The 17,756-nt window shown below is 49.9% G+C and overlaps 1 protein-coding gene across 2 annotated transcripts; it reads left to right on the top strand.

Moving 5' to 3' along the window:
* The first annotated feature begins 316 nt into the window (after positions 1–316).
* LOC112993178 (nuclear GTPase SLIP-GC-like) lies at positions 317–17,604 on the top strand. Of its 2 annotated transcripts, none has more exons than XM_026116565.2 (19): positions 317–379; positions 2,925–3,070; positions 4,663–4,755; positions 5,273–5,378; positions 5,758–5,980; positions 6,322–6,531; positions 6,815–7,066; positions 7,606–7,781; positions 8,751–8,766; positions 9,548–9,634; positions 9,999–10,104; positions 11,078–11,208; positions 11,870–12,034; positions 12,896–13,053; positions 13,778–13,910; positions 14,816–14,924; positions 15,534–15,670; positions 16,678–16,768; positions 16,959–17,604. In XM_026116565.2, exons 2-19 carry the CDS (start codon positions 3,055–3,057, stop codon positions 17,006–17,008), a joined length of 2,259 nt encoding a protein of 752 aa, XP_025972350.2. In that variant the 5' UTR covers positions 317–379; positions 2,925–3,054; the 3' UTR covers positions 17,009–17,604. The 2 variants fall into 2 exon arrangements, with proteins under 2 accessions (XP_025972350.2, XP_025972351.2); XM_026116566.2 differs by lacking the exon at positions 317–379 and adding an exon at positions 502–523.
* Positions 17,605–17,756: the final 152 nt, after the last annotated feature.

The raw sequence follows: 17,756 nt of genomic DNA, 5'->3' as shown, positions 1-17,756 counted from the left end.
TTTGCACACAGATACCGGATCTTCCTCAGGTCCGACTCTATCTACCATTTTCTTTCAGCGAAAAGAAACAGCAGAGCTTTTTGCTCTGCTCTGAGCTACTTTGCAGGGTGAGGCAGCTGGGAGGATTTCTCTTAGGAGTTTCCTGGACCTCAACATGCTGAGAGACTCACTCTTAAAGAAAGGTGCCAAAGTGCCACCAGTTCTTCTGCTAACAGAGCTCATCACCATTAAAATCAAAGCTGAAAGCGAAGAAAGAGGAAGTAGAGAAGCTGGCCCAGTCCCAAAGAGGAGGGGCATGATATAGGGAGAGGTCCTCTCTCAGCTGGTTTCATTTCTTCTCCTGTTTTCTGAGACTGAAGAAGAGTGACAGGAAGCCAAGGTTACAAAATTTAACTACATTTATGTTTCTCTGGGAAGAAGTAGTAACTTTTAAACTGTTCTGGGGTAGGATTGAGACAAAGATGGTGGTTAATAGCTTGCTTTCTGTTTCTTTCTAGTTTTCGGAAGCTGTTGAGGAGCACAAGTGAGTGTTCCCTTTAATTGAGTTTCGGTGGGAGCTTTCGGTGTGTTCGAAGCTGTTTTTTCCCTCAGATCTTTGCTGGGTTATGTGTACAGATGTTTCGCTGCCTCAGTTTGAGTTCTGGTTGAAGTTTGTCCGAGTTAGGCCAAGTGGCTGATGGAGGGAGGTCCCTAAGCTGTGATAGGCGAGAAGGCAAGCGCTTTCCCTTCGGGTTCTCGGCACCTGTGGAAATTGGGTCTTCTTTGTCTTTCCGATGCGCGGGTGGTTCACACCTTGGCTGGGAGCACGGCAGCGGCTGCTCTGCTCGGGGGGCTCCCGCTGTTCCCGGCTGTAGAGGCTGCTCTGTTCATCCCTGGGGGGAAAAACAGCGCTCGGCTGCCGGGGTCTCTCCGGGAGGGGATGCATGTCCTGCCGAGACCCCTTTCTCAGGAGAGTTTCGGTGTTCCTGTTCCGCTTTCACTATCTCCGAGGGAGGGCAGCCCTGCCGCTCCGACGCTGCCAGGAAAGGCAGCAGGTGCTAAGAAAGAGGGGAAAATGTCATTTGTGGTGAACGGCCTCACTAGGAAAGCAGTTGCATGCACTACGGGTTAAGCTTTAAGCCTCTTAAGAGCCCCTGCAGGTAATTAACCTGCTGCAGTGTTGTGGCTGAGCTTCCGTGTCGAGTTTCTTATCTGAAACCTGGGGCAACCGCCGCACAAATGAATTAACCGGTGCCAAGGCTGGTCACAGCTGGTCACACCGAGACACCCGGCTGTGACCCAGCTCCAGCGCAGGAGGACATGTGGGAGAGGAGACAGCTCAGCAGACTGACCATGGTCAGACAGGACCAGGCAGGCTGCAGCTGAAGAACAGCCGTGGGCACGCTTAATTTAGCCATGTGGCTGTGGCCTTAGAGCCCTTTCTACCGTGCAGGGATGGCTCTTGTGCAGGATGGGACCCGGTGAGGAGCAAGCCTCCAGGAGCTGTGTTCACACTCCTGCGTGTTACCTGGTGGGGTTGGCAGCACCCAGGGCTGACCCTGCCCGTGCACCTTGGCTGAAGGCAAGGCAGTCAAATCGTTAGGAAGTGAGCTGCCAGCATCCCTAGGGATGAGCTGTGCCAGCATCCCTAGGGATGAGCTGTGCCAGCATTCCCAGGATGAGCTCTGCCAGCATCCCCAGGGATGAGCTCTGCCAGCATCCCAAGGGATGAGCTCTGCCAGCATCCCAGGGGTGAGCTCTGCCAGCATCCCAGGGGTGAGCTCTGCCAGCATCCCAAGGATGAGCTCTGCCAGCATCCCAGGGATGAGCTCTGCCAGCATCCCAAGGATGAGCTCTGCCAGCATCCCCAGGGATGAGCTCTGCCAGCATCCCAAGGGATGAGCTCTGCCAGCATCCCTAGGGATGAGCTGTGCCAGCATCCCTAGGGATGAGCTCTGCCAGCATCCCTAGGGATGAGCTCTGCCAGCATCCCAGGGATGAGCTCTGCCAGGATCCCAGGGGTGAGCTCTGCCAGCATCCCAGGGGTGAGCTCTGCCAGCATCCCCAGGGATGAGCTCTGCCAGCATTCCAAGGGATGAGCTCTGCCAGCATCCCAAGGATGAGCTCTGCCAGCATCCCCAGGGATGAGCTCTGCCAGGATCCCAGGGGTGAGCTCTGCCAGCATCCCCAGGGGTGAGCTCTGCCAGCATCCCCAGGGATGAGCTCTGCCAGCATCCCAGGGGTGAGCTCTGCCAGCATCCCAGGGATGAGCTCTGCCAGCATCCCAGGGGTGAGCTCTGCCAGCATCCCAGGGATGAGCTCTGCCAGCATCCCAAGGATGAGCTCTGCCAGCATCCCAGGGATGAGCTCTGCCAGCATCCCCAGGGATGAGCTCTGCCAGCATCCCAGGGGTGAGCTCTGCCAGCATCCCTAGGGATGAGCTCTGCCAGCATCCCAGGGGTGAGCTCTGCCAGCATCCCAAGGATGAGCTCTGCCAGCATCCCCAGGGATGAGCTCTGCCAGCATCCCCAGGGACGGGCTCTGCTTCCTTGGCAGCTCAGGAAGCAAGCTTGGTTGTGTGTCTCCTGACACTCAACCAAGCTTTCTGGACTGCTCCATATCTAGAAGCAAATCTTTTAGGGTTTTTCATCCCAAAAATCTTGAATGTGTTCCAGTTTACCATCCCCCAGACTTTCAGAGGATATAAAATCATTTCCTTTCCACTTCTGAATATAAGGTGTCTTCTGTCTAAAGACTGTTGATGCAGCACCCCTGGGGAGCTGTACTAGTGGCTGCCTCAGAGACGATGCTGTTGCATGCCAGCCAGCTGCCAACCTGCCATCGAAGGGCTGGACAGCATACACTTGTCAGACTCCAGGGCCTGAGCCAAGATACAAATGAAATTGGCTGAAAAATGTCGTAATTATCCGTTTTTCCTCTCTCAGGTGGTTTTTGGATACTGGTGTCTTTGTCGGAGTTCTGATCGCTCGTGCTGAGCACAGCCTGGTTGTGAAAAGCCAGGGACGACCCAGGGCTGCAAGGACCCACCTCAGGCTCTGGGACAGGTCTGCGGACATGGCAGAGGCCCCAGGTGAGAAGGTTTCCCCTACAGTCACCCCTGTTTCTGCAAGCGTAAGAGAAGAGACTCCCCAAGTCACCCTCTAATTTACACCAGCTGGTACAAAATTATTCTGCTTTCACTTGCTTGCAAATTTCTGAAAGAGAAAACTACCCGTGTTTAGCCAGATGTCAGGACCTGTGAAGTCACAGTGTCTCTTTAAAGTGCATTTCTGAAAAGAGGAATCAACTTTTTAGAGTTTCTCCACTTTTCATAGCAATGAAACGAGGGCCAGCTGGGGATGGGATGCTTGAGTGAAGGTTCCTCCCCTAGATATACAGTTCACTTTGGAGGACTACCTTCGTGGCAGAGTTTCTTTCAAAATTTGAGGCTTGATAAAAGCAAAAAAAAAAAAAAAAGAAAAGAAAAGAGAGGAGCCAATGGAAATTTCTCTAAAGTGAAGTGTAATAGATGTGCCTCAAGAATTCTGATGCTGTTTGTGCATAAATATTACAAATAATGTTCACTTCCCTCCTGATTTTTAAGAATTTGGGACAAATTTTCTAGCTTTTCTTGGCAATAGAAAGTCTAAACCAATCTGTCCATTCTTCTGTAATGGAAGTTAAGCTCGTTATACATTACATCAACCCGGGAGGTACGGTTTTAAAGAAAAGTTCCCACAACAGAAGGTACCTGATGATCGATGACACCTTCAGTACCAACATCCCTATCTGAGCTGGCCGGGGATTTTCACATGAAACCTAGGTGTCCCGATCAGTGTAGCTTCAGGCACAGTTCGTTTCATTTGAACTAGCTATCCAAAATCGGTCAGATGAATCACGTCCTAAATATACCTGTTTCTCCCCATTCTCTGCAGTGGAACCTTTGGGTGACTAGCTCAGGTGGAGACTTCTGTATTATATACGTTATCTGTTAGGCAAGGTGTGTGCCATCACCCGTCCTTGCAGGCTTGTGGTCTATTTGCAGGCGGTGATAGCGTGTCCACCATGCCCAGTCCCGCTCTGCTCTTCCTGGTTTTTCCTTAAACATCCAGCACTGACCACAGCCAGGAACAATTTGCTTGGCTAAACAGCCCTTTGGGCTGATCCGAGGTTTGCTGTAGTCTCAGCACTTGGCCAAAGGCAGTCCTCCGGGATTTTGGAGGCACACATTCGGTTCCCAGGACTGTATCAAAGCCACTTATGGAAAGTCAGATAGGAGAAGACTTCCAAAGTGGAGGGTTTCTCCGTCCGTACGTTGACACTGTCGGTATGTATAGCTGAGCCAGTCGCCTCCAGCTCTTGGGATATTCCAAGCGGGTCTAATCAGGCTGGTCACCAGAGTTAGGAAGCCTCATGCCCTGAAGAACATCCCCACATTTGATCAAGTGAGTCACCGCCTCGATTTTATCTCTCGGGATTATAAAGCCTCAAATGACCAAATCCACAGGTGAGTGATACGACTTTTGCCCCCTATAAACCACTCCAACATCAAATCAGGCTTCGGAAACTAACTACTTTCGACATCTGTGATAAGAAGCTGTAGGTTATTTAATATTAAGCCTTGTAACTCTCTTCACTTCTCATGAGAGTGTGATAATGAGGATGTCCTTTCAACACGAAAAGGTGCAGAAGAGGGAAATGCAGTGGAAATAGCTCGAAAGCGACCAAGAATGTCTCAGGCTTTCCAGGATGATGAACAAAAGCTTCTTAAAAACTGTGAGTACGAGAAGCCAAGAGCACATGTTGGCACGGGGCAGGCAGAGACATCCCTAAAGCAGCAGGTTTTGGAGAGACCACAGCCCTGCCTGCCGTGGAGGGGAGACATGGGGCTTGAGCAGACCAAAGGCTGCAGCAGCTCGTATGGATGTGGCTGCAGCGGCCGTGATGGTTTCAGTGGAGAATCCCATCCCTGGATCCCAGTCGAGCGATGCCTCCAAGCAGCAAGGAGCATCACATAGAGGTCCCCCGTGCCAGCAGCAATTCATTTGCTTTGCTCCCCAGGAGAAGGGTCCTTGGTGCCCTCCCCAGCAAACTGCATCTGGTAGAAATTCCTTTACAAATGGGAATATGGGAACTTTACAAGCAAAAGCAGCTCGCAGCTGTAAAAGCCTCTTCCTGAGGCCTGCTCATTGCCTGCTGCTGCAGCCTCTGTTTTCTCTGGAGATCTCCCACTCTTGCTCAGCTTCTGAGCACCCCGCTGCAGCCCGATGCTGTAACCACATCTCCCTCCTAGATGAAAACATCGAGTCCAAGGCCAAAAGAATTCTGAACATGTTGTATGGCAAGATACCCTCCCTGTTTCAGTGGGATGACATGCCCGGCCAGCTGAGATATCTCAGGTGAGTCTGCAGCCAACGTGGTTTAGTCAGAACTTCCTTCGCTGACATAGGACTCGGACTACACGTTGCGTCTAGCTCCAGGGTACTGCTGTGCTTGGAGGGTTTGGAGGAGACTTGTTTCTAGAGAGGAAAATAAAACGAGGAATTACCTGCTTGGATGACTGCAGAGGTGTGCATAAAGCAGATTTCGCTCTCTGACAGCAGCCAGAGAGCAACTTCTTTCCATAGGGAAAGGAAAATTAAGTGATTGTCTTGTCATCCCTTGGAAATATCAGGGAAGACATTAGAGCCAGAGGTAGAATAGCGCTCATCCTGGGAGGTGACATCCCTCCTGATGGTTCAAATGCAATACATTTCTCCTTGCTTCCTCCCTCCTCAGAGACCGCCTTAACGCACTCAAGGCAAAGCCTGTCTTCAGCTTCACCCGCATCGGTCTCTTCGGCAGCACCGGCGCGGGGAAGAGCACGCTGCTGAACGCCCTTCTGGACAAGAAGTTCTTTCTGCCGGTCTCTGGAACACGGGCTTGCACCTCCTGCCAGGTGCAGATCAGCACCCACGGGGATAAACACTACGAGGCGAACATTTTTCTTCTCTCAGAGGAGGTGAGGTGGGTTTCTCCACGGGGGCCTTCCAGAGGGAAGCTCTTCTTTGCAGCTTTTTGGCCGCAGCACTGGGGTATGGTGGGCAGTGCTGAGCCTTGGTGTTTGAGACGGCCGAAGGGAAGACGGGAGCAAGCCGAAGCTTTTTCCTTTCCGCTCCAGGCAACTGGGGTTGTCCGGAATAGCTATCTCCAGACAGGACTGCAGGCAGAGGGTGCATTGCCGCCGCCGGTGCTGCTTCTTCCCGTTGCTCCTCGTAACCAAACCCCGTCGCCAAGCTGCTCTGACCCGAGCGATCCTGAACTGTCTCAGTAAATAACACCCTCCTCGCTCCACTTTGGCAGGAATGGAAGGACGAGCTGAAGAGTCTCTTCGTGCTTTTGGAGCCTGAGAATGAAGACGATGAGAGCGACATCGATATGAAGCATGCCATCTGCAAGCTGCGCGCTGTTTATGGGGAAGGGGCAGAGAGAAGAAGTTACGAAGAGCTGCTGAGAGCCAAACCCGTGATTACCATTCCCCTCTCGAGACGTATCACTCTCAGGAAAGCAGAGGTGAGCGTGCCTTTCCAGGCTAGGAAGGCGACAGCTTCTGCTTTTGGGTCCGAACATGTCAAATGTTGAAACAATCGTGTAACTGAGTGTTTTCCTTTACCGCCCTTCCTGTGACTCTGCTTTGAAGACTCATCTCCCCGCCGGAGTTGGAGGGTTTAGAGTCGCCTTTCTAAGTATGGCAACACCCTAGAGAAAAAGAAAGTTGAATGGATTGTTCTTTTTAGCCTGTTTGGAGGTTTTATCTCTATACGGGGCAAAGATTAACCTGTTTGTTGTTTCCCAGGCGGAGGAGCTCTCTAAAGAGCTGGACCCGTATATCCGGAACCAGGACAACGGCGAGGGGGACAGCAACAGCGAGATGGACAGTGACGACAGAGAGATGGAAGAAATGAGGGCAAAGATGCGGCTCTGGCCGCTGATCAAGCACGTGGAAGTGACTCTCCCAATGTCAGACCTGGTTCCCAAAGATGTTGTCTTTGTGGATATTCCAGGGACAGGAGATTCCAACAAAGAAAGGGATGAAATGTGGAAAAAGGTGACTGGCAAGTTATGCTGCGCGGGGGAAACACATTTGGGTGGGAAACACTTCCCTATTTCCATGAGTCCATCTTAGAGAGAGACTCCAAAGAGACCATGTGCTTATGGCAAGGGAAGGCACAAGGTGGGCAGTTGGAGGCTGGTTGCTTGCTCTGCAGAGATGGCTTAATCCAACATGCTTCCCCCCGCTCAACATCTCCTCCTACTTCTGCAGAAGTATCTGAAGCCTCTAGTGCCGTTCCCCACGTGCCTTCGGCCAGGACGTGGAGGCCTGTCCGTGCTCGGTGCCGGCTGCGTGCCTCGCCGGCCCTCCCGCTGCTTAGCTGTCGCAAGGCGCCCAGCATCCAGGATCGATGGCCCCCAAGTGCGGTCCCGCACAGGGGGAGGGATTCACCGCCCCGGGCCATGTCCCAAGCCCAACATCTGCACCGATGCAGCACTTCCACCTCTGCCTGGCATTGCCCCCTGAGGCAGCGTCCTTGCTGCTCACGGTCTCCAACGTCGTTCTCCAATTTGTTTCTCTTTCTTTCACTCAAGAGTATCCTGGAGTGTTCATCCATCTGGGTTATTGCTGATATTGAACGTGTTTTTGGGGCCAAAGAACATGAAATTATGCTACGAGAGGCAATTAAAGCTTACCAGGTTGGGAAGTGCAGTGATATCACGTTTGTGGTGACCAAGACGGATAAAACCAACGCTGAAGAATACATGAGGTAAAGAGCAGCTCCATCATGCATTCAGGACTGCAGAGATTTGCAGTGCCTTGACCTGCCTCTTCCTCCAACACATCACCTCCCTGGTTGCTTTACAAGCCGTGTTTAACCCTCGCAGCTCCTGAAGCCCTCAGTGACCACAGCAGCAGGACCATTAAGCCCAGTATCTTAGGGTTCAAACTGAGCTGCTGCTGCCACTTAAGGTAGAAGATCCCTCTCCATTAGTTAAAGCTGTAATAGCCTCTGTGCATGGTCCAGGTCCCACAGGGATAGGCTGGAGAGTGGATGCTATTTGTCTATGATGGGATCAGATCTCTTAGCCACTCTGCATATGGAAAAATGGCATTCTCAAACAATAATTATTTCCCAGTGACATTTTATTGCTGCTCTAAGATCATTATGCATTTACAAGCACAACTCCATTGACACCAAGACCATTTCTGGGGTTTACAGCACGACCCCATCACTATGCCGGTGAAATCCATTTGATTGCCTTTCCCCAGAGTGATTTTGATCCAGCCCCAGTCTGCTCGAACCCTTTTCAGGCAAATGCACAATGCTGCCTCATCCCCTTCATTTTTATTTCTGTCTTTCTGAACAACACAAATCATCCATCTCTTTTTGCCGCCTGTGTGAATAATATCTCTGTGCCCAGAAGATTCAAGGGAATTGCCCTTTTCTTCTGTCTGTGATGGACTCTTGTGGATCCCATCACACGAGCCAACCTTAATTCAAGGGAGCCTGAAAGTAATGAGTTATTGGGTATCAGCCAAAATTAAAGAATTTAAGCATTTAAGTACTGAAGCGGACACTGGGTCCAAAGTGCGCTAGTAGACCCTGTGACTATGTCATGGGTTGGACTGGCTATGCTGCCAGCCTTTCCGTGGACTCTGCTCCCTGTTCTTGCTGAAGAGCATGATAAGGTTACCATGTTTGCTCAAATGAGTCTTTCTTTTTTCCTTCCTCCAGGGGCAAAAGGATAGAAGTGAGTATTTGACAACTTCTTCATGTGATCAAAATCTGCATTCCTTTTATAACAGCATATTTCCAAAGAACAGAAACGAGAAGCGCCAGATTGATCTTTTGAAGATGACCACTATCTCCCACAGCTTCTTAACAAAGCGGGGAATAACTGAGGGCCTCTGTTCACCAGAGGCAGAAATGCAGGGATGCTGGGCACCTGGTTAGGCATTTCTCCATGCATGGCTTTGGGAACAGAAGACCCTGGGCCCTGCCTCGGTCCTGCGTTTCGGTGGGGGAAAAGGAGGTAGTCTGAGTCTTGGTTAGACTCCCAAGGACCCCGGCAGTCAGGCACTCAGGCTAATTAGCTGGAGCTGGGAAGATACATCAAGAAAGCTGTGTGCAGCAGAGTCGTGGTGGGGGAAAAAAAAATCAGTTCATGGACAAAGCCAGCCTTGATCTCTTATTTGCCATATTAAAAGCTACCAAATTAACCCTTCACATGTGGGAATGTGAATTAAAGCCAAGTCATCCTATTTCAGGGACAGGTTTTTAATAGTGAGGGTAGCCAGCTGCTCGAATAACTTACATGGCGATGACATAGGATTGATCATTGCCTGAAATTGTGATATTCAGACAGGCTGTTTTTCTAAGAGAGATGCTGAGGGTCTGGGAATGCTGCTGTAGCTCATGTGGGAGCTCCAAGGGCCTAGGACAGAGCCTTGTTGGTGACTTTGTCTTGGTTCAGGGGTATTTTGATAGTTTTGGGAAATGTCTCCTTGTAACATTTATCTTTTGGACTCTAGCGAATTATGAGCACGCATGATGCCATTTTGGAGCAGAACAAAGACCTGAAAATAAAAAAAGGCAGAACAATGAAGGAGAAGATGAAGGTAGAGTCATTATACAGGGTTTGCTTGTCGTGAAAGGTGATCCATTTTTTTATTTCAGTGACCAATGCATTGGTTGCGCGCTAATCTTTATGCACATGACTTTTCCTGTGAAATGCGATAACTTCTTTTTCTTTCTAATTGTCTTACAAAAATGTAAATAGCAACTTCATCCTTGTGAAGTGAATCGGGAGCTCCAAAGCTGAGCAGGTGCTGAGGGGAGGCAGGTTGGCTGGGCAGGCACCGCTGGTCACGTCTGCTCTCTTCAGCCCCTGATGAACTGCCGCGGTGTTGTGCTGTGGCAGTAGGATTTGTGCATCGCTGCGGAGACTCCCGCGCATAAATGCTGCATGTGCGTGTGTTTTAGAGATACTTGCCCAGCGACTCAGAGATATTGCAAAAGTCTGACCTGGTTTACACAGTCAGTGCCCAAGAATACTGGAGAACTGCAATTCTCAGCAAAGAAGAAACAGGTAACGTGCAGGCTGCCTTTGAGCCGCGATTCTGTGTTGAGGCTGTCAGTGCTGGCGATGCCTTGCCTACTGGGGGCTTCGGGGTGGGGGAGGCATTAGTGATGGGAAAGCCATAGAAGTGCAGGAATTTGGTGCAAAAAAGCACGTCCTTGTGAGGAGGTTCTCCCTGCATGCTGGGAGAATATTTGCTGTTATCACTGTCGGATCTGGTGGCATTAGCTGAATTCAGGGCTCTCTTGTGCGCTGCCCAAGTCTCACCCTGAAGGGCTCATGACATGAATCCGTGTTCCTTAAATTCCTCAAGATCACAATCTCTCTGTTTGCAATCATTTAGCATCAGTGAGTGGCTGAGTTTAAAGCACTCATTGATGACCTTCCTGTGGGCGAAGGAGAGAAAGAAGCATTTGCGTCCCTCTGTCAGCAGTAGGTTTAATGGTTTATCATCTTATAAATGCATTCCCTATCTATCCCTCAAATAAGGAGGTATTTACTGTGTACGTGGCCTGGCTTCTCGCCCTTTTCCAGCTTTCCAGGAGTTGCTCCAGGTCACTGTTCTGACATCACCATCCACTGCTGGGGGGGTTTCTCTCTTTCTGTGGATCCTGCATAAGGCCAGGAGTAGAAGGGTCATCCATCCCCTCGTTCGTCACCCTGCCTGAAGGCAGGGTCAAGTCTAATCCCAGAAAGACGTGGTCCGACTCGTTCGTAAAGGCTGGAAAGCTAGGCCGGTCATCGCTAGGAAGCCCTCTAACCCAAATGTTCTTTGGTTGGGTTTTTGTGATATACTTTAGTAAGGGTACAGCCTCTTTTTTCTCTAAAGAAGTCTAGAATTCTGATATGGTCAAAAACCTGGAAGTTTTGGGTCACAGCTAAGGCCTATGTCTGCTCCTGTGTTCACCTACAGAGAGCGTATCCAGCAGCAGGAAAATCTCTCCTACTCAATGTTTAGTGTCCCCTTATAATTCTGTTTCAGAAATCTCCATACTCAGAGATCACGTCAGGAAGCTCCACCTGAATATGATGAAGAATCTGGTACAAGATTATGTGCATGAAATTCGTGACTTCTTCCACCTCATGGATGTTGGCTGCACGCTGGTCGGAGAGGTACGTGTGTCTGTGTTGCCTCTAACAGCAAAGTCGGCGGGGGATATTGCCTCTGCAGCTACTGATCTGCGAGTTGCCTTCATCTCCTTCCTCCTCTAGACATTTGAGCTAGGGAGCCAACATCCTTGTCCTTCTCAGGGAACAAATGCAAGCCTGCTCCCCGTATACTGGAGTAAGCTAAATAGAGGATTATTGCACGAATGGGGATTATTCTTCAGCCGCAGCAGGAGCAGGGCATCCCTGGAGCAGGGCTGCACAGCAGGGCAATGGAAATCCTTTTGCCCATTCCATACAGCTGTGAAGATGCACCGGGACCAAAGCCATTTTCTCATCAGTGACTTGGCCCCTTTAGAAAGGATGAGGCAGAACAGGCAAGAAGATGCAGAGATTCAACAAGTTTTTACAGCCCTGAAACCTCATCACTTGGTCTCGTTACCATCGCTCCTCTCCCTCAGCTATGTGACCCTCTCACGTGCTGCTGGGATTCGGGACAGGATCCTTCTCTCCTTCTTTCACTCGGTGCCATTCCTATGGTTTCCCCCTCCTCAGTGTTGATTTAACTCTGAGCTGCCCAGAAGTTTCCAGGGAGAAAAATGCTGGGACATGTTTCCGTCACACCCGGCAGTCCAGCGCTAAGGCTTGTGCTGTGCTGCCCTTGCAGGTTCAGCCCTCCCAGCAGCATCGGCTGGATGCGTACGTGAAGACAAAGATCCAGGAACTGGGAACGGCGGCTGGGCATGTTTTCGACCAGATGGATTTGCCTCTCCTCAATGGGGTGAAATCTGCCAGAAAGTTGTACAAGAAGAATATGGAGTTGTTCTTCAATGTGAGTAGCAGAAGTTTGACGGCCTTACTGAGACTGGCTGAGTTTGTTTCATTTTCTGTCCTGCAACTGCCTCCACCATCAGCTCATTTTTAATCACTGACAAATACTCTGAGGTCTATGGGTAAGAGAGAAGCAATCGGGAGTATTTTTGCTGCCCACTTAGTGTTACTTTAGCTTAGCTATAATTCAGAGTTCAAATCCTGTAAAGTCCAGGGAAAGACCAGAGCCTGATGTCCTTCCATCGAGAAGCAAGTTCTTCCAGGGACTTGTTCTTCAGCAGGACTCCTGGGAGGAGAGTAGGTGTTTTGCAATCCAGGGCCAAAGTCAGAGAGGGACATCAGATGCCCCTTCAGCCATATACTCTGCCTGAAGAAGACGGTGCTCAGGTGGAGTCAGGTATGAAAATGGAGCAAACCATGCTGTTTTCCATTGTGGATTCAGCTGTGACCGGATTTTGTCTTGGATCACTCCTGCCTGGGCTGGAAAAGTGGCTTTCTTGCTGTGGCATTGGCTGGGGACGTGTGTGCGAGCCTGGCCACGCTCTGTGCGGGAGACCCATCATTGGAGCTGGGCTTGTTGCCTGGCTTTCTGCTACAGCTGGTGAGGAGAGAGGCACTTGGAGAGGTTATAGGAGTCCTGCCTGCTAGGATAGGATACATTATCCTTCAGAGATTGTTTTTTTTCTCTGTTTCTAGACAGCTGAAGAGAGCTGAGATTAATTCCACTTGCAGGCTTAGACCCAAATCGCGTTTCTGACTCTGCAGAGCTATCCATCCCGAGCAGAGACAGGCACGCTGCGGGAGGCATGGAAGACTGAAAAAAAGACATTATTTAAGTCTCGCTCCTCTCTCACTTGTGCAGCAAGGCAAGGATTCCCGCGGTTTCCACAGGACCCTGAAAGCCATGTGTGTGAGGAAAGGCGTGTTCGTATCCCGCATCTTCAGCCGCCTCAACATCAACAACCTCCTGGCGCAACCCATCTATCAGTGTATTGACGCACCTTTTGGGAACATATTCAGGTGAGAATCTTTTTCTCTTGCTCCCCAAGGAATGCAAAATAGCATTATTTGGGCCAGGCAAAGAGCAAGCTAAAATCATCTCACCCATAATTCATGTACTCAGGCAAAACTTCTGATGGACTGAAGTGTCTCAGCTCTTCTTGCTCATCTTTCACATAATTGCTATTGATCTTCCCATCATCAATAGCCCCCAACATCTGTTCACCTGGAAAATCAGGACTGTTATATTGCATTAACTGTGCAATATGTATATTACAGCGGCACTTGCAATCCCCCCACCCTTCTGTTCTCTGCTTTACATGGGTTCAGATAGAAATAAGAAAGAAAATTAATATCTCCTTATCTCCAGTTCCCTGAAGAAGAGGGATGCCAGCTAGCCCAGGTACTGAAGACATCGCTGCTGTGCAGCTGGAAATTTAGAGTGAATTCATCTCATATTTTCCCGTAAAAGGAAATTACCTTGATTGGCAGTATATAGAAAAAAAAAAAAAACAGCTGCAATTAAGTTCTCAGCCTCGACTAGCCTGAGGATGGGATCCTAAAGTTGCCCTAAAGGACTTTAGCAGCACCACCCCATCTCCCAGCTCCCTTGCACTGGGACCCCCTTCTCTTGCCTATCCCACCAATCTCCCTGTGGCTGGGAGAGAAATAAGTGCAGAAGAGAAAGTGAGTGGGAAGAAAGCCCACCTTGCATTTAATAGTTGTTTTGATATTATCCACCTAGAAAACAGCGGTACACGAAGGCCAGCCTGCAACTGGTCATCGATGAATTCAGCACAGAGATAAAAAGTAAATTCACTGAGGTTGGGCAGAGCACCAGCCTGAGCAACTCACAGCTCCACCTTCTCCAGCAAGAGGTAAGTTCACGAGTGGGCAGAAGAAGCCCAGTGCAACAGCCCAGGTTTGCACAAATCCCCTGCTGCCTTATGTAGCAAGAGCAGCTTGGTGGCCTCAAGACAACGTGCTGCTCATTTCCCAAATACGCTGAAGAAACATGGTCTGAGTGGCAGTAGATAGCCAGGAAGGAAACTACCCTGTCCCAAAACCATCAGTAGCCCACGCTCCACTCTCTGTCAGTGCCCCAATTCCATAGCTGCTTTTTGAGATTTTGTCCCTTGGGAGTTGCCAGGGGTAGGTCAAAGCCAGATGCTAATGGAAAGTCAACAAGAAGCCCAGGAGACCAGATCATGCTGGACCTGCTTCGAGGCTTGAGAGCTAATAACCTTACCCTGGACTGCAGGGAGCTGTAGTCAAAGGGCTCCTGATGGAGCAGCTGGGAAGGCAGACTAGCCTGGATACAAATTCGGTCTCAGAGGTGCATGCAACACATGCCTTTGAGGCCATGCTATTAAAACATCAGTCAAGTGATCTCGGAGACAGGCGGCTTCTTATTTCAGGCACTTGGAATTGGAGACATCACTTCTGCACGCAGAAATGTCTGTCTGCTGGCCATGGGGACGCCAGCACCATGCCTCAGTGGGGCGGGAGGGAGAGTCCCTGAGCTATTGCACCCCGAATCACCGCAGGCCGTTTGGGCTGCTGGCCTGAGGCCGCTGCTCCCGTGAATGGCTTAAGCTGTGTGGGTGCCACCTCGTATCTCTCACTTTTACCTAAACTCCGGTCTTCAATCTGCCTGCACGTGCCACCTCCGTCCTGCGTAGGACAGCTGTTCAACCTGCCCCGATGCTTTGCAGCGTTTGTTCAGATTCTGTTTGCAATCGAAGGGTTGAAGTGAAACGGGTAAATACTTTAATTCTTGCAGACGGACATCATCATGAAAGCCCTTGAAAGACAAATTCTTCTGAAAAAGAAGACTATCTACGAGTCCCTTGAGCTGTCGATCCAAACCAGCCTTTCGCCGCATTATGCTGGTAGGACTGGTCCTCTAGTTGATTCCGCACCTGACAGCGCGAGGTCGCTGTCTGGCCCTGGGAGAAGTTTTCCTGGCTTTTGTACAGGGTCCCCTTACAGACGCCTTCACCGTTGCACTAACTGGAAGGCAGGAAGGAGGATGTGTAAATTTGTGCCTTTGGGTGACATGTTCGGTGGGTCACAATCGTGTCACCAGGGAAGAAAATGTTACGCTTCCAAAACCTACTGCACAGATTTGTTTTATTGCTGATGCTGTTGTCCCACCCATTAACCATCAAACCACAGAAACCCGTCACAAGTCTCTTGTGAATCGATTAGAGGCTTCGTCTCTGGGAAGGAGAGAGTAGCACGAGAGGTTGGAGGGCGGACACCTTGCCTGAGGTTAAAAGCTTGAGGAGACCTATAGCTGGGTTTGAGTATGGCCTGAAGCTCTGTGGAAGGGCTTAGCTTGAAGGCTTCGCTGATGGGCAAAGGAGTTTTTTAGGAGGGTGAAAGTTGCTTGGGAACAGGGGACATGCGTTTTGCACCTACGTGCCATTCCTGGCCCCTCTTTGCAAATCTGCTTTGGGCTGGTAACAGCGTTGTGATGTTTCCCACCTTTGCGATAGAAGCGGCTCAGATACGCGGGAAGCAGATGTGCAAGAACATGAAAACCAAACTTCACCAGTCCGTTGAGGAGGAGGTGGACAAGAACATGTTTGAAAAAGCGAAGGAGGACATGAAGAGCCGTTTCCAAGAGCTAAAGGTGAGTGATATTTCAGAAACTGCTGTTGTGAATCCAAGCCTGAGTTAGCAGCAACTGTGATAGACAAATTGATGGGTGGACAAGGCTCTCTAGCCCTCGGCAGTCAATCTGGCGGTCACTGCAGAGCACTTTTAATGCTCCGTGAAATTTTATGAACTACCCAGGACATAGCAACTGCCTGAGATTACAGAGCGAACGTGTGAGATGCAGGTCGTTCTGGGATGTCATAAAAGTGGTAGGCTTCAGAAATTTCAATGAGAAAATGAATTCTTCGTCAGCTCTATCTGTCAGAGTTTCTCTGTGCTTTCAATACAAATCTTTTCTGTTCTGAGGAAAGAAAACATCAGACTGGATTTCTGTTCGGATTCAGTTCCCTCCTTATCTCCCAAAGCAAATTCTGTGTTGTCGCAGTTAGCAAGCAAAATTTTAGCTTTCTAGGCAGTAATTTCCTAGTTTGGTCCCTTTATTTCCTGCTTTCTGACCTCCTATGACCTCTTCTACGTCATCTGGCTAATGGGTCCAGGCGTTGATCGCACACACCAAGATTCATCGCCGTTATTTGAGTGATGCTCCTTTAGGCTGGCCAAAGTCCTGGCGTGCCCACTTGACCAAGGAAGGTGGACAGAATAGGGAAGCTCACCTAAAAAGTCCCATCTTCTTTGGGTGTTGCACAAGATCAATGTGGACACTCCCCAGCAAGCTGCTCGGGTGTGCGAACACCAAAGCTGCCATCACTAATGTCACAACCGTGGCAAACCCGGCAGATAAGAGTACTGCAAAACAGTAATTCTTGGAGCTGCATGGCTTCCGAAGGTAAAGACGCCTATGCCGCACGTCTTGAGGAGTTTGCACTCGAATAAAGTCAGTTCAGCTCTGCACCACAGTCTGTGCTGGGCTCTGCAGCCTTTAACACAGCTTCTCTCTCTAAAAAAAAACAAAAAAACACACAAAAAAACCCCAAAAACATACAACCAAAATGATATGTTCGTCATTTGTGACGGCCACAGGAGGAGATGACCAGGAAGCTGGAGAAGGACTTTTCCGACATGCTCAGCTTCGCCTTTTGTCCGTGGCAGAGGATGTGCAAGAAGCTGACAGGTACGGTCCGAGCTCTCCCCTCCCTTTCCCCACCGCTTGTTCCTACATACGCAGCTGAGCTCTGTGACTAAGGAGCTAAAATCAGAGGTCCCCATCCATTTGTACCAAAGCTTGTATCATTTTCTTCCCTTTCTATAAAACCAAAAAGGCCAATAACCAAACCTCTTTCCTTTTGCTCTTTTCCTTGCAGTTTTTGAACAAGAACGCCAAGAAATTGAGAATTTGTGCAAAAGTCTCTGACCCCGAAAAGGCCTGCTGGAAGCCTTCCCTTACGTTTCTTTTCTTTTTTTAAGCAAAGTTATTTTTGCTTTTAGCTTTAATTGCATTTAACTGATCAGTTCATCGCTTTTCTACATGAACCACCTTGTAAGCAAGAATTTTAAAGCCCTTATGGGTGGGACTCGGTAGCCGAAACGCTGGCCCGTAAGGATGCAGGAGAGCCGGGGTCCCGAGCCGCGTCTGCAGCCGCCGGCGAAGCGGCACGTCCCGGCACTGGCAGCTGGGATTGCAGCGGAGGTTTGGCCATGAGGTCTCGGGTGCCTTGCTGAAGGTCTTCCAGGAAAGGGGACAACATTCAACATGCGTCCTCGTCTGAGTGCCTTTATACGAAATGTTGGCAGCAGCTCGCGTGTTGCTTTTGGACTCTTTTTACGGAGGTAAACACCTTTTTCCACAGGTTTCGGTATGCAGCTACAAGCTGAGCAGAGTGAGACTCGCCTGGGTCTGGTGCAAACCTAGAACTGCCCAAAGACAAATTTATCGCGGTGAATACGGACGGGGAAGCTCTGCTGCAAATCCTCTTCCTGAAATGCAATAAAATGTTAAGCTCTCGGTTACGTTTGACTGGTGTTTTTTCAAAACGCCTCAGGGTGCAAAAGGAGCAACTGGCCTGCTCGGTAGGGATGTTTTTTTTGCATTAAGCGGCAGTGGCCCGTGTCCCTTGGGGCGCAGCGCCCGTGCCTCAGTTTCCCTGCGCGCACGGCAGCGA

The sequence above is a fragment of the Dromaius novaehollandiae genome, chromosome 3 (assembly GCF_036370855.1).
Source record: "Dromaius novaehollandiae isolate bDroNov1 chromosome 3, bDroNov1.hap1, whole genome shotgun sequence".
NCBI classification, from domain to species: Eukaryota; Metazoa; Chordata; class Aves; order Casuariiformes; family Dromaiidae; genus Dromaius; species Dromaius novaehollandiae.
Note: the sequence above shows the minus strand (reverse complement) of the source record. Positions and strands in the feature narration are given on the sequence as shown.